Genomic DNA, 15,720 nt, shown 5'->3' with positions numbered 1-15,720 from the left:
CTATGAGTAACCGACCTCGAGTGGTTTACCTCAAGGCTCCACATTCTGGCGTAGCAGGATAAAGTTGTTAATGCCTGCTGGAGAGTGCCAATGAGCTGTTGGCGATCCCTCCCTGACTCCCACAACACAATATCATCTGCAAACAACAGCTTCTGACATTGCAAAAGGGCCGGCAAGCGTCGTTGATATAGACCAAAAAAAAAGCGTACAGCTGAGTGCCGATCCCTGCGGCACCCCCTGCTTGAGTGGAAGTTTCCTCGACAAGTGCTTACCAACACGAGTCTGTACCGTTCTTTACGTGAGGAAATTTTGGATCCACTTAAGCATATGTGAACCGACAATTAAGTTCATCAGTTTCAACAACAAACCGGGCCTCCATACCCTGTCATAGGCCTGCTTGAGATCGATAAATACTGCTAGCGTCGACTGACCAGGTCGATTTGTGTTGCCCCACTGGTAGCCATCCGCCACTTTCTGCATGAATAACGTCACTTGCACTTCCAATTAAACGGGCCGCATTGAAATGCTCTCTACTTTTTATCCCGTGAATTGTGTCACGTTGAGGCTCCTTCTCTCCTTTCTTTCTATATCCAGAATGTTTTCCCACGTAGTTTTTGGTCTTCATCGGAACGCATTCATAACGCCCTTCGTATACTTGTGGCCCTGAAATTATTGTATCCCTCCTCGGTCCATTTCGAAAATCAAAAATGCTTGTCCACCATACAATTTCTGAATTCTTGGACTCTATGTATGTTTTTGGGTCGGAACCCTTCTTTTTCGCACTACTAATATTTTGATAGGCTCTTCTGAAAGGCTTATACGTTTTATATTGAAATATTTTGATAGGCTCTTCTGAAAGGCTTATACGTTTTAGATTGAAATATTTTGATATGCTCTACCGAAAGGCTTATACGTTTTATATTGAAATATTTTGATAGGCTCTTCTGAAAGGCTTATACGTTTTAGATTGAACTATTTGGACAAACCTTACTGAAAGGGGACGAAAGGGTTTGCATTATTAATAAAACTTCACAAATATTTTCTTGACCCTTTCATTCGTTAGACTCTTGTTTAGCTGAGGGATGTGTGGCCGATAGGCTAAACCTGCTTGTCTAGCTGTATAGGGGGTCTTGAGTTCGACACCCGACTCAAGCAGAGTTGTGTTGACTGAGCGCCTAAAGGTAGGACGGAAAGCCTCTCAGATATACCCTCTCCCCCACAGGTCCACTAAAGAGATTGGACCATAGCACTCTGAGCATGCTATAAGCATGAAAGTTACACTAGATAAAATTTATAAAAATGTATAGCAATATATCGTTTATTTGGTCAAATCCGCCTCATTTTCTTTTGACACCTGAATTATAGTATCCCTTATCCTTGCGAATCTATCAAAACTGTTTCTTAGTGAGCACCTAAGAGGTAAAAGGAACCTGAGTACAAAATGTCATGTAAATCCGGTTCAAAAGATCTCATGTTGAATTGGTGAATGAATGAATCAGTCGGTGGTTGCTTTTTTCGCAGATATATTAGAGATTCACAATAATATATGTCTGATATCATCTATGTAATATTTTGAAGTATGTATGAAGTATGTAGTGTATGATATTTTATTTCTAATACATGATAGTCTCTGATATCATCTACCTATGTGATATCTTAGACTAGCTAGGTATGTATGATGTCTAATAATATATTTATAATATCTGATAGTATTAACATTATTTATAATATTCAATATTATTTATGTGAAATTTGAAATCAATAGGATCTAAAATTTATATTATATCTGGTATATAATTAATGTGATACCTGGTATATTGTTCAAGTGATATGTGGTATATATTCCATGTGATATCTGATATATAGTCCAAGGAATATCTGGTATATAATTGATGAAATATATGATATATAGTTTAAGTGATAACAGTTATATAGTCAAAGTGATATCTGGTATATATAGTCCATTGGATGTCTGGTATAATGTATACACTTGTATGATAGCTCACATTCTTTGTGATAACTGATAGCCGACATCCTAGTTCATTTGTTCTTGACTTTAAACTTAAGTTTATTTAGTTTTAATTGACATATCTTTGACATGATACTTTATATGATCTTTGACATGATATTTTATATGATCTTTGAGATAGTCATTAACATGATATTTAACATGATCAATGAGATAGTCTGACTTTCAAATGTTTTGAAAAGGTTCAAGCCAATAGATTTCTTTAGTTGTGTCTCACAGGTAGTTTGATCGAAACAAATTATTAGCTGATGATGTATCCCGCTCCCACTCTTTGAACAGAACATGGACAGACACTTCCTGCAGGTTATATTTTATCATTAGACACTTTGTAATTTGATAATAATGTATTTTTGACGGAGGTCAACTTCAGCCCATTCAAGCAGTAAGATGTTCTTCTCTATGCACAAACCCTACAGGCTATGTGATTCTTTAGAAGCAACCAAATCATTTTCAAACGATGGACAACCATTGATACACGCACACAGACATTCACAGCTCTGCTTGTATTAAAAACACTCAACATACAAGCCATTTAGGTCAATGTCCTAAATTTTGTTTTACAGAATGCACTCTTCTGGTAATGGTGACATTGACCTACTAACCTGCAGTGTGCAATTCTATTTTTAAATCATACATTTTTAGCTTTCAATAAATATTTTGACATAATACAAAGGTTTGTGTTGCATCTACTCTCAATAACAAAAATATTTATTGTATGATTGTTCATGTATTATGTCCTTTAGTTAGTAGGAAAGATTGCCTAGTTTAAGGTCAACAACATATCAAAAACAACTGATATATATATATATATATATATATATATATATATATATATATATATATATATTGTTATAACCTAGCCATGCACACCGCCATCCAACATAGTGCAGAAGTGTGCACTATTAAAGACTAGAGAAAGAAGGATGTTGACATCAGAGGGAGAACGATTTCCGCCCAAGTCTAGAGCTGATATGAAGATGCTATGCTCAAGGCAGATGTCCTATTTCATGTCTCCATGTAAACAAATATCTATACCTTGTTGAGTTGCCTCCCTTCAGTTATTACATTGGTGTCAGAAGTGGGATTATTGGCGACTCAACGAGAGGAGGTAGGATTCGATCTCAATGGTATCCTAAAACAACCAGACCAACTCTAGATTAAAGAGCTAAGGCAGGAACTTCGTTACAGACGCCTGAAGCTTGGTGGTAGCAAGGAGGAGCTTACAGCTCGTTTCCGGCAAGCCCTGATCGATGAAGACGAAGATCCGGAGACCTATCTATTTGAAATTGAGCCGGAGATTGTTGAGCTCATTGGCAAGATACAGGAAGATATTGATGCAATGCATGAACAAATTAACAGGATGGGGAACAAGGTAGATGAAAATGTATTACAAGTGGAAGGCCAAATAAACCAATTTGATAAAATGGTGACGCAAGCTAAACAAGGAATGGACTCGTTGGTGAAGAAGCAGTTGCCTGTAGACTCGTTGGTGAAGGAGAAGTTGCATGATCAAGACTGTGGCTGCACAAACAGTGGTGACGGAGACGCTGGTAATTGGAGTGTTGTCTTTGACTGTTTTGTGGGCAAGTCATACGCGTGTGACTTTAAAAACGAGAAACGTGACAACGATTGCTGCGCCTCATTGGATAGCTAGAGCCTACCATAAGCCGAGCAGCCCTCTGACAATAAATTGCTATCCCGCCACAGTTTGCAGCACCACTGGTTACTTGGTGCTAAGACATAATTAAAAAGCAAGATGCTTACCTGCCAATACAATCGAAAGAAAACTCTCAACATTAATGCGATTTGAAAGCTGGAACATACGGACAATATGTCCTGGCTTCAATTCTGATCCTGAACTCGATACTGACATGCGTCAAACAGCTATCATCGACAGAGAACTCAGCAGACTAAACGTTGATGTGGCTTGTCTGCAAGAAACCAAACTGGAAGACAGTGGGTAGGTATCTTACAGAAAGAAATTATACATTCTACTGGCAAGGAAAACTAGAATAGAGCCCCAAAATAAAGGTGTTGGCTTCGCAATAAGAAGCAGTCTCGTCCCTCTGCATTGCGATGTCCCCATAGGCAATGAAAGAGTATTACACATGAAACTTGCATCCCCGCAAGGCAAAGTAAACAGTATATAAGCCTACTAACTAACCCTTGCTGCACCGGAAGAGGACAAAGATATATTCTTCCAAGCATTGGAGGACGCATTAAGAAACATCCTAAAGTTCCAGCAGATTTATATTAATGGATATTTAAATGCCCAAGTTAATGCTGAATACGATGCGTGGCCAAAATATTTTTGACCTGATGGAGTTGGCAAAATCAATGACAATGTCCAAAGGCTAATTGAGATCTGTAGCTCTCGCGAACTGTGTCTAACAAAGACATACTTCTCTGGCACGCCACAAAGTCTCTTGACGGCACCCACGCTCAAAAAAGTTGCATCAGCTTGACCTTTTCATCACTTTAAGGATGGATCTGAAAACACCCACACCCACTCATACCATAGCGCAGACATTCGCTAGTGTTAAGCAAGATCAAATTACTCCCCAAGAAGGCTTATACTTCCAGTCAACCAAAGATTAAGCGAATAAACGTCAACCATGTAGGTGACCCAGAGAAGTCTGTACTCTTTGGCGAGCTCCTGAGCAGTTCAATCCCCTCGATAAGTGACGAAGAAAACATCTCTATCAGATGAAGGAAATTAAGAGGTGCAATCTACAGCTCTGCAATTACTGCCTTTGGTCCTAAAAAACACAACAATGTAGACTGGTCTGATGCGAATCTAGCACAGATGGAATCTAGCATCGAGAAAAAGAGATCTGCACACCTCGCTCACAAGGCAAAGCCTAGTTCACAATCTTTACAGACCTTCAAAACTGCTAATAAAGAGGCAAAACAAATGGCTAGACAATGTGCTAACAACTTTTTGAGGGATACCTGCAACAAAATTCAAGAACGTCTCTGCCTGAGAAATAGTAAAGCTCTGTTTGATGGCATAAAAGCGGCTTTGGGTCCAACAGAGTCTAACCTGCTCCTCTTTAAAAAAAACTCTGGAGAAAAATTACTGAATTCCAAACTACTGAAGTTCATTTAGTGCTTTCATGAGGAAACAACATGTACAGTGAAATTAAGTGGAGCCTAATCAGCAGCTTTAGAGGTTAGCAGTGGTGTCAAGCAGGGATGTGTGCTCGCACTTACGCTGTATGGCATATTCTTTTCCTGCCTACTGCATTATGCTTACAGCGGACATTAACGAAGGTGTATTTCTCCATACAAGATTCTCTGGAAAACTATTTAATGTATCAAGGTTGAGGTCAAAAACCAAAGTTAGGAAGGTATTAATCTCTATGCTGATGATGTAGCTACTCTGCTACTCAGCTTCAGACCCAGGTTGACAAACTATCTGCTGCTTGCCTGAAGTTTGACTTAATTATTTGTCAAATCAAGACTAAAATACTAGTACAGAACACAAATACTACACCTCACGTAACCATTAATAGCTAACCACTTGAAATTGTTTATTATTTTTACTTTCTTGGATCCATCATATCAAACTATGTGCTACTGGATAAAGATATTAATAACAGGATAGACAAGGGAATGGGCACCATGTCACAATTGCAGAAAAGAGTGTGGGACAATACCTTGCTGACTAACAATACCAAAGCCTTAGTCAACCAGACCTGTGTGATGAGCACTTAACTATAGGAAGTGAAACATGGTCAACCTACTCATGGGAGGAAAAAAAAGCTGAATATCTTCCACCTCCGATGCATAAGGCGGATCTTTAAAATAAGGTGGCAAGATAAGATAACCAATGAGGAAGTGCTACGAAGAGCAGGATGCCAGGACATCCGCTGTGCTATCAGCAGCAGACGTCTAGGCTGGCTTGGTCACGTTCATAGAATGCCAGAAGGTCGACTTCCACAAGGCATTCTGTATGACGATCTAACAGGAGAGCCGCTGGTCGCCCACTTTTACGGTATACGGATGTATGCTAACACGACATGAAGCTTTTTAAAATCGACACTGGCACCTGGGAAGAGGTGGTACTGGGTAGATCCTCATGGAGAGAGAGAGCATAAAGGAAGGGTCACGGATTGCAGATGCTTTACACAATAGTCGTAGTAAGAAGGGTGAACATGCAACTGCGCCTGATGATTACATATGTCCCAACCTGTGACCGCAGCTGTGTATCAAGGAGTGGCCTCTTTAGACACACAAGAAGTTGCAAAGGGAAAAGATCATGCCTGAATGCAATACTAAAGGAACACGGATACCTGAGAGTACTGACCATACTCTTTCTGACACTCATCAGTCATTTAAACCTTTTTTTTTAATAATTTTTTTTTCTGTTGATGAATGAAAGAAAATAAATCCAGAAGATAAATTCTCTTCGATCGACATTGACAGATAATGTTTTATGTTTGTCTACATTGACATATTGTGTTTCCAATAGGTTAAAGTCTGGTTGTCATCATTCTATAAGACTCAGATAACGTTTTAAAATAGTTCAGCCTAAAGTAGAGCTAAGTTGTTTTTTGTATTTGAGGGTTAAAAAAAACAAAGATGATAGGCTTTTTATGAACAAAATTTTGCAAGCCAATAAATTAAATATAAATGATTACAAAAAATGATCATAAATAAAAAACAAAAGAAAAAAAAATATTTTATTTGTAACTAAGATATTACCCGCTGCCCGCGGGTCTTCACTTGCGTATTGCTGATGTAGTCACTGATATAGTGCATTAGAAACAAAGATAAAAAAAATAATGATGTAAGTTAAGCGAATGCATTAATTCATTAATAAAAAATTATTATGAATGGAGATAAAATTGACCTACATTCACGCGATATTAAGAATAGAGTTGCATTTATGTAAAAAGGCTTTAGAAAAACAAATTTGATTGTTAATTTGATTAAAATATGAAATGAATTTACTATAATTAGTATGTTCATGTGTTAAAGTATAAAACTATCTTTGTGAAGAGAAGTTTTATCATCTTAAAGTTGAATTGAGTTTTAGACCTAGGAATGGAAAGATGTGTAACATTACGGTATTGTTTAATGATAGATTGTTTGTCAGGAAATTTAATTTGCAGATATAAGAAACGAATTTATGTAAAAAATGCTTTTGAAACACAAATTTGAAAGTTAATTTTATTAAATAATGAAATCAATCGACCTTCTGTTGTATTTTCATATGTCAAAGTAGAAAACTATATGCCGCAAAGTGTATTTCTTAAAAATAGATCTAGATCTAAATCCTTTCGATCTTTTGTCATGTCAACATTGTAAACAAAGCCTAGATCCATATAATACTATAGCTTTAATAGAGTCGGTCAATTTTTTTTTTGAGGGTCTTAAGTTTGTTTTAGGGCTACAATACATACACTACGGTCTAAGTTAGTACCCTAGGAACATTTCTGCCAAGTGTTATCAAGATTGGTCAAACGGTTTTGATTTCTATACGAGGATATTCATACATACATACATACATACGCCTCACATTCTACTTTATATATTAGATGCTTTAAAAAAATTAGGGAAGTGAAAAAAGATTTCCTAAATTTAGTCCAATCCAACTTAGAAGTAACAAAAAATATTATTGGCAGCATAGCATGAATATAGAATGTAAAAAATATTTGTATTTGTTCTACTACACAAACTTCTAACATGAAATAATTATGGAAAATATATTAAATCATAAATGTAAGTATGTTATAGACATAATCATGAGTTATTTAATAGCTCTAGAAATAATGTTAAGCAAATGCAATCATCCACAATGTTAATATCAGATTAAAAGAAATGTTTAGAGTACACAGCCATTACTAAATTCAACAAACACAGAGAATATATCAAATAATCATGGTGAGTGTACACAAAGAATATATCAAATAATCATGGTGAGTGTACATTCATAAAACACAAAGAATATATCAAATAATCATGGTGAGTGTACACAAAGAATATATCAAATAATCATGGTGAGTGTACATTCATAAAACACAAAGAATATATCAAATAATCATGGTGAGTGTACATTCAACAAATACAGAGAATATATCAAATAATCATGGTAAGTGTACATTCAACAAACAAAAAGAATATATCAACTAATCATGGTGAGTGTACATTCAAGAAACACAAAGAATATATCAACTAATCATGGTGAGTGTACATTCAAGAAACACAAAGAATATATCAACTAATCATGGTGAGTGCACATTCAACAAACACAAAGAATATATCAACTAATCATGATGAATGTACATTCAACAAACACAAAGAATATATCAACTAATCATGGTGAGTGTACATTCAACAAACACAAAGTATATTAAAACAGAAATATTGAAAGACAATTGATAGTGTTTTGTGAAACTTTGCCATTTTGAACTTTTAGTAGCAATGTCAAGATATGATACTTAGATCTTAGTCTCTAGCTAACAAAAAACAATATGTTTTGTAGTTAGATCAATAAATTATTGTGTCAACTGTTATAATGAAACAAAACATTCAAATAACAACTTTATATCACTGTGAGTAGAGCTTAGAAACATGTCCTTACTTATGACCTACTGTGTACTTGACAAAATGCAGGTTTTTGTAAAAGGCTCTATCAAAAGGAACGTGAGCCAAAGTTTTATTTGTATGTAGCTCTTCTATACAGGCATAAGCAATGGGGTCATAGGTCAAGTCAAATTTGTTGGCAGCTAAATGCATCTGAACCATAATTGTTGGCAAGTCTAGTGAAGAAAACACACAAATACTATGAATGATCTGACCTTGACATTTATGCCTGGCATTTCTGTATTGCCAACTGATGAACTTTGTAATGTAACCTTTCTTGTCTGGTTCACCTGCAAATACAAACTTTTTATTGAAGAAGCTCTTTTATATCTATAGAAGGATGGAAACTCTGCACTTGATACTGTGTGCACTTATTTAAATTGCTACTGACATCCATTTAGCAGTATTTGTTTTTAAAAGAAAGGCTTAATCTTCTTTTGATTAAGAACCAGTGTTGCTTTTACAATGTAAAGGATTGAAGTTGTAGACCTTTTATACAAAATATGTTTCAGAAAGAAAACCTCATATTTGAGAATGAAAATCTAGTATGTTTCAGAAATAAAAGTTATGTTTCAGAAAGAAATTTTATGTTTTCAGAAAGAAAATGTGATGTTCTCAGAAAGAAAATGTGATGTTCTCAGAAAGAAAATATGATGTTTTAGAAAGAAAATGTGATGTTTTCAAAAAGAAAATGTGATGTTTTCAGAAAGAAAATGTGATGTTTTCAAAAAGAAGATGTGATGTTTTCAAAAAGAAAATATGATGTTTTAGAAAGAAAATGTGATGTTTTCAAAAAGAAAATGTGATGTTTTCAGAAAGAAAATATTATGTTTCAAAAAGAAAATGTGATGTTTTGAGAAAATAAATGTTATGTTTCAGAAAGAAAATATGTTTCAGAAAGAAAATGGGATGTTTTCAGAAAGAAAATGGGATGTTTTGAGAAAATAAATGTTATGTTTCAGAAAGAAAATATGTTTCAGAAAGAAAATATGTTTCAGAAAGAAAATGGGATGTTTTTAGAAAGAAATCTGTGTGTGTGTGTGTACTCACCTTGAAAGCCTCCAGGTGTATTTAAAAACTGATTGTGATAAAGATTGTTTAATGTCCCCCAATAATGTTCATCTGGACTGTACGTTTTTTCGCTCCAGGTCAAAAAGTCACGTGGTATTTGCTCAGTTAAAACCCATTCAACGAACTCTCTGGTAAAAGAGTTGTAAGCCTGACCTTGTACACATTGAAAGAGAAATGGAATTATATTTCAAGTCATGAACTGATAAGAAGTTACAAAGGAAGTTCTACTTTTACAAAGAAATGAACATCAGTGACCTATTCGTTGTTGTACTCCAACTATTCAATCCCATGGAGAGTCCGCACAGCTGCTCGTTTCTCTAAGACACTCTCCAATACACTGGAAAACACTTGAATCGAGATCTTGAAACATTTAGAAATGATTATGAAATATGTTTCCTAACCCTCTTCCCTTTGGAGTCATCACTCTTGAGCTTCCCTCTCCAGGCTTGCCGTATTTCCTTTTTCTAGCCATTCTTTTGGTTTCGAGATTATTACTCAAATAACTTGAAAATGTTTCCCAACATTATTTGTTTAAAAATTGTCAAAAAACCTAAACATTGACGTTTTCTAATTACAATTAGTACAGATAGACTAAAACTCTTTAAAGCTATAATTTTCAGTTGATGTATATCGTTGGGAAAAGAATTACAAGATAGTTAGTCACACTGATAAAACTCTAGTTTGACCATAATAATTTTTGTAATTAATTAAAATTTGGCTAGAAAACTAGAAAATACTTACATTGAAGATTTATACATTCGCTTTACCTGGATTTGTTCGTCGGGGAAACTATGCGAGAAATCAGGCTTGGTAAAAAATTATCTTTTTTAAAAACTCTAACAGTCATTGGTTTTAAAGAGCATAATAATCGCTCAATAAGATGTATAACGGAGGTCTGGTCTGTTTAAAAAAGTACACTTTATTTTTTTTCTCTACACGGTGTCGTTGCAAAATATTGTTATAACCCCGCCATGCACACCGCCATTCAAGATAGTGCAGAAGGAGCGCACTGTTAGAGACTAGACTGACAAGGATGTCAACATTAGGAAGAAGAGAACAAGTTCTGCCCAAATCTAGAGCCGATATCAAGAGACTGTGTTAAAGGCAGATGTTGTTTTATGTCCCTGTAAATAAACATCGTTGCCTCGTTGAGTTGCCTCCCTTAAATTATTACATTGGTGTCTGGAAGTGGGATTGGGAGACTCAACGGAGGCCTTAGGTAGGATCTTATTTAAAATGACATCAATGAAACGGCTAGACGAGCTTGAATTGAAGGAACTGAAAGTAGAGCTCAAGTGGCGGCGTCTGAAACGCTTTGAAAAGAATAAAGACATTCTTAGAGAACGTCTTCGGCAGGCTCTGGCTAATGAAGGAGAGGATCCAGAAACATATTTGTTTGAGGTTGATCCAGATATCGGTGAGCTTCTAAAAACTATGAAAGACTCACTAAAAGACATATACGACTCGATCCGTGAAGAAATGAATACGATAGTGAACCTGATGGGGAACAAGGTGGATGAGAGTGTTTTGAAAAAGGAAAGCCAAATAGACCAAAGTGATCAAATTGTGTCGCAAGCGAAAGAAGGAATAGACTCGTTAATGAAGGAGCAGTTACCTGGTCACGACTGTGGCTGTACAAACAGTGGTGATGGAGGCGCTGGGAATTGCAACTGTGTTATGGGCAAGTCTTGCGGGTGTGAATTTCAAGACGAGAAACGAGGCAACGATGTTTATTTACAGGGACATCACAAGTACATAAAACAACATCTGACTTTAGCATATTCTCTTCATCTCGGCTCTAGACTTGGGCGGAAATTGTTCTCTTCCCTCTAATGTCAACATCCTTCCCAGTTTGGTTTCGGGTAGTGCCACCTTCTGCACTATCTTGAATGGCGGTGTGCATGGCGGGGTTATAACAATATTATATGACTAAACAGACCAACATTGAAAGACTTAGAAACAGTTGGAAAATACAAATTTTCATGATGGAGCTTTCAATCCCATCCATACATATATATGATTAAACGATTACATTAGTCTTATACTCTGCACTGATTATTCGCAATTTTTGTGTTCTCCAGTATGTAAAAATAAGGTCATGTTAATCTAATTCTCTGATCCTTGACTGGTAGGGTTTCTGTGACATTTTGAGTAACAAAATCCTTCCACTTTTCCAGGTCAGCAGTTGTTCTTAACAGGACATCAAAGGAGAGGCCGGTCTATTCTTTCACGTGGTCCAGCCAGCTTTTCTTTGGACCCTGATGTCGTGTTCCCTCTATACCTTAAAGGTATATCCAGACATTTGATAGTCAGTCATTTTCTGTACAGTCATTATTATGTGATTCGTCTGATCGCTAGACCAAAAGCAGCATCCCGCCCATCATTCATGCAATCATGTTTTATTGTGGAATTTCATATCAACATAGTATGGTTAGCGTAAACTAAATTTATAATTTTAACACTGGGATAATACGAATAGTCTAATGTTTCAAGTTTCACACTGAATACGAATAGCCTTAATCATTCAAGATTCATTTGTATATAAATATAAATAGCCAAATGTTTAATTTCATATTCAGAAGGCTTGAAAAACTAAACTCTTTAGTGAGCAAACATTTCTTATCAGGATGACATAAAGCTTTCCTACTGAATTACCTTTTGTAATTGTAAGGTTATACGGTGGAGGTGCCATAGTGACTTGAGATGCTGTCATTTTTCCATTGATGACACTATATTCCTGAGTAAACATTCAATACATGATAAGAAGGTATAGGGTTAATTTTAAAATCTGTTTGCAATGTATTTTCTTTATATTTATCCCTTTTACTGAAACATTTGATACGACCACAAAACCACAATGTAAAACCCTGACTGACGGACATCACGAATTCTCCTACTTACGGTTCACAAAAAATACGAACATTTAATTTGTTATTAGCCTAATTACCGAGTACATAGAAAATTAAGCCATTTTTAAGATGGAAACCGAAGCGGTTAAGTTTACAAAAAAAAAGATATTTTATTCGCAATTTCGAGCTAACGTGTTTTTTTTGTTATTAAGCTGACAAATAACAAGATTACAAAGAGAGTTTGTGTTACACAAACTCAGAGGCGGCCCCCGTCGAAGTCGGATCCCTATCGGATCTGCATATTCGCAAATAATATTCAAGAGGTGATTTAATTTTGATGGTCAAAAGTAATAATGTTTCAAAGATTCATTTGCCGTAAATTTAAATTTAAATTAAATAAAAAATTTTAGATTAGTTTTAGTATATTAAAACATTGCAATATTGATCAAAACGTTTGGAAATGAAAATCTACACTTTTTTTTTTACACTTTAAGTTTAGAAATTGAAATTCTACATCTTAATCTAATCTATTTTAGTCTAAACTAGATCTAGAAATTCTAGATCTAGACTCTAAAATAATTTTAATTAGAATATAAATCCAGATCTAGATATACTGTAATAATAAAAATCTAGATCTAGTTTAAAAAATCTAGATTAGATCTAAATCAAGATATTCCTTTTTTAAACGCGAGTTACATAACGAGGCTTAATAAACATTACTATACCGAGTTCTTTTTTCATTTCGTTTGAAGAATTAATTCCATATAACGTCAGAGGGAAAAAAAACACTACGTCACACGGCCTAGCTAGTCTAAAAATCGCATTTATCAATACGAGCCATTTATCGAGTGTTCATAGACATTGGTGCACCGAGTGCGTTCTTTAAGTATATCATTTAAAGAATTCATTCCATATGACGTCAAAGGAAAAAAAAACACTACGTCACACGGCCTAGCTAGAATAAAAATCGCCTTCATCATTACGAGCCATTTATCGAGTGTTCATAGACATTGGTGCACCGAGTGCGTTCTTTTAGCATTTCTTTTAAAGAATTCATTCCATATGACGTCAAAGGAAAAAAAAAACACTACGTCACACGGCCTAGCTAGAATAAAAATCACCTTCATCATTACGAGCCATTTATCGAGTGTTCATAGACATTGGTGCACCGAGTGCGTTCTTTTAACATTACTTTTAAAGAATTCATTCCATATGACGTCGAAGAAAAAAAAAACACTACGTCACACGGCCTAGCTAGAATAAAAATCGCCTTCATCATTACGAGCCATTTATCGAGTGTTCATAGACATTGGTGCACCGAGTGCGTTCTTTTAGCATTTCTTTTAAAGAATTCATTCCATATGACGTCAAAGGAAAAAAAAACACTACGTCACACGGCCTATCTAGACTAAAAATCACCTTCATCAATACGAGCCATTTATCGAGTGTTCATAGACATTGGTGCACCGAGTGCGTTCTTTTAACATTACATTTAAAGAGTTCATTCATATGACGTCAAAGAAAAAAAAATTCCATTACCTCACAATAGGCTAGTACCGGTACCTTAAAAAAATGTCTTTATTTACACGAGATATTTGACGAGGGTTCATATACATTGGTGCACTGAGTTCTAATCGAATTTATTTAAAGAGGATCAAAGCCGTATTGTTTTTGAGTTTTGTCTGTCAGTCGGTCTGTCCGTCATCTTGATATATAAAAAAACAACAACTAAAAGTTATTAAAATTGATTAACCTTTATTTTACGTTTCAAAACATCGCAATAATTTTTAGGTATGATCACAATTTAAAAGTTTATATAATAGATTGTTCCGGATGTTTGTATAAATAGTAAAAGAAAAAGAGAATTTCAGATAAATGTAATACCGTTAATTAAATTTTTTGGATGGTCTCGTATAAAAATTAGATGTACTACAGCCATGTGGAGAGATTTTCATACCTTACTTTGGTGTTTGGATTATGTTTTCCTTAAAAATCGGAACATAATATTAACGATAATTAGATTTTTTTATGTTTTAGGTAGAAAGTTAAATGTACTGTAAGACAGTAGTGAGTTAAAATATTTTTCATAAAAATCCTTAAAAACATTATTTCGTAAATGAGAAGATTATTTGTTTATTAATTAGAAGAGAGGAGTTCAAACAATTATTTGGCGTTAGTAGATTTTTAAATAAATTCGGAAATTTCTGGCGACGATTTGTAAGAAACAAAATCCGGAACATTCTTTATCGATTACAAAACTTCTATGTTATGTTTCAGCAAGAAAATTAAATGTCTAAAAAGTAATGTTCAGTAATCAATTCTAGTAAATTACTTTTTTTTTAAAGCCCTGAACAACCTATTGTGGATATTTTTAAAATTTGTTTTTAGATGAAAATACGGAACAATTTTATATTGATAACCAAATTATAGTGACGCATTGTCAAATAATATAAGTGTAATATTAGTAAATTATGCGATTTCAAACAATCAACAGGCATAATTCATGTTTTATAAAACAATATCCGGAACATTTTTACACTTAATGAAATATAAGTCAGTATAGAGATTTTGATTTAGCATTAATATGCTATTTACATAAAAAACGAAACAACATATTATTGATAATGTGTTTTTGCAACGTTTAAGAATGGAAATTGAATGTATTATAAATTAGAAGAGCAAACAAATATTTGTTGGGGTTGATTAGTTTTGCAAAAAAAAAAATCCGGAAAAATCAATTTTTAGATACTTAAAACTATTGAGATGTTACGGGAGGAACATTTAAGGGTAAATCAGATTTTCAATAGCTTTTAGAGTTCTAGTTTTTTTAATCTAATCGTGACGAACAGACCGACCAACAGACAAAACGCACAAAAATAATTTTCTTTTATTCGGATGGGGGCACTAAACAAAAAATAAATAAAATCTGATTTTTTAAAAAAGTTTAAGGAATTGGTTTAGTACTTCATCATGTTGCGACGTTACGCTACTGCAAGAAAATCTATGCATAAAATGTCCATTTAAAAAAATGTGCGTGATATTTACATACAAAGTGCATTATTAGCCTTTATAAACAAACAGAAATGTTTTCTTTTAATTTTAGCAGCTAGTTGACCAGAAAAAACATCTTTAACTATTATTTATATTTGTTGTAAACATTTCCTGTACATTTTAAAAATA

At 34.6% G+C, this 15,720-nt stretch overlaps 1 protein-coding gene across 6 annotated transcripts in view; it reads right to left on the bottom strand.

Annotated features, from left to right (window-relative positions):
- Nucleotides 1-7,828: 7,828 nt before the first annotated feature.
- The window catches only part of LOC106054203 (beta-1,3-galactosyl-O-glycosyl-glycoprotein beta-1,6-N-acetylglucosaminyltransferase-like), a 32,845-nt gene continuing 24,953 nt past the window's right edge, over nucleotides 7,829-15,720 (bottom strand). For all 6 annotated transcript variants that reach the window (XM_056005349.1, XM_056005350.1, XM_056005352.1 and 3 more), the window contains exons 5-7: nucleotides 12,347-12,428; nucleotides 9,671-9,844; nucleotides 7,829-8,910 (exon numbers count right to left, since the gene is read on the bottom strand). In XM_056005349.1, coding sequence (XP_055861324.1) covers nucleotides 8,615-8,910; nucleotides 9,671-9,844; nucleotides 12,347-12,428 — 552 coding nt within the window. In that variant the 3' untranslated portion in view covers nucleotides 7,829-8,614. The remainder of the gene's footprint in view (nucleotides 8,911-9,670; nucleotides 9,845-12,346; nucleotides 12,429-15,720) is intronic.

This window comes from Biomphalaria glabrata, chromosome 12, assembly GCF_947242115.1.
Source record: "Biomphalaria glabrata chromosome 12, xgBioGlab47.1, whole genome shotgun sequence".
NCBI classification, from domain to species: domain Eukaryota; kingdom Metazoa; phylum Mollusca; class Gastropoda; family Planorbidae; genus Biomphalaria; species Biomphalaria glabrata.
This window is presented reverse-complemented; position numbering and strand designations above follow the sequence as displayed.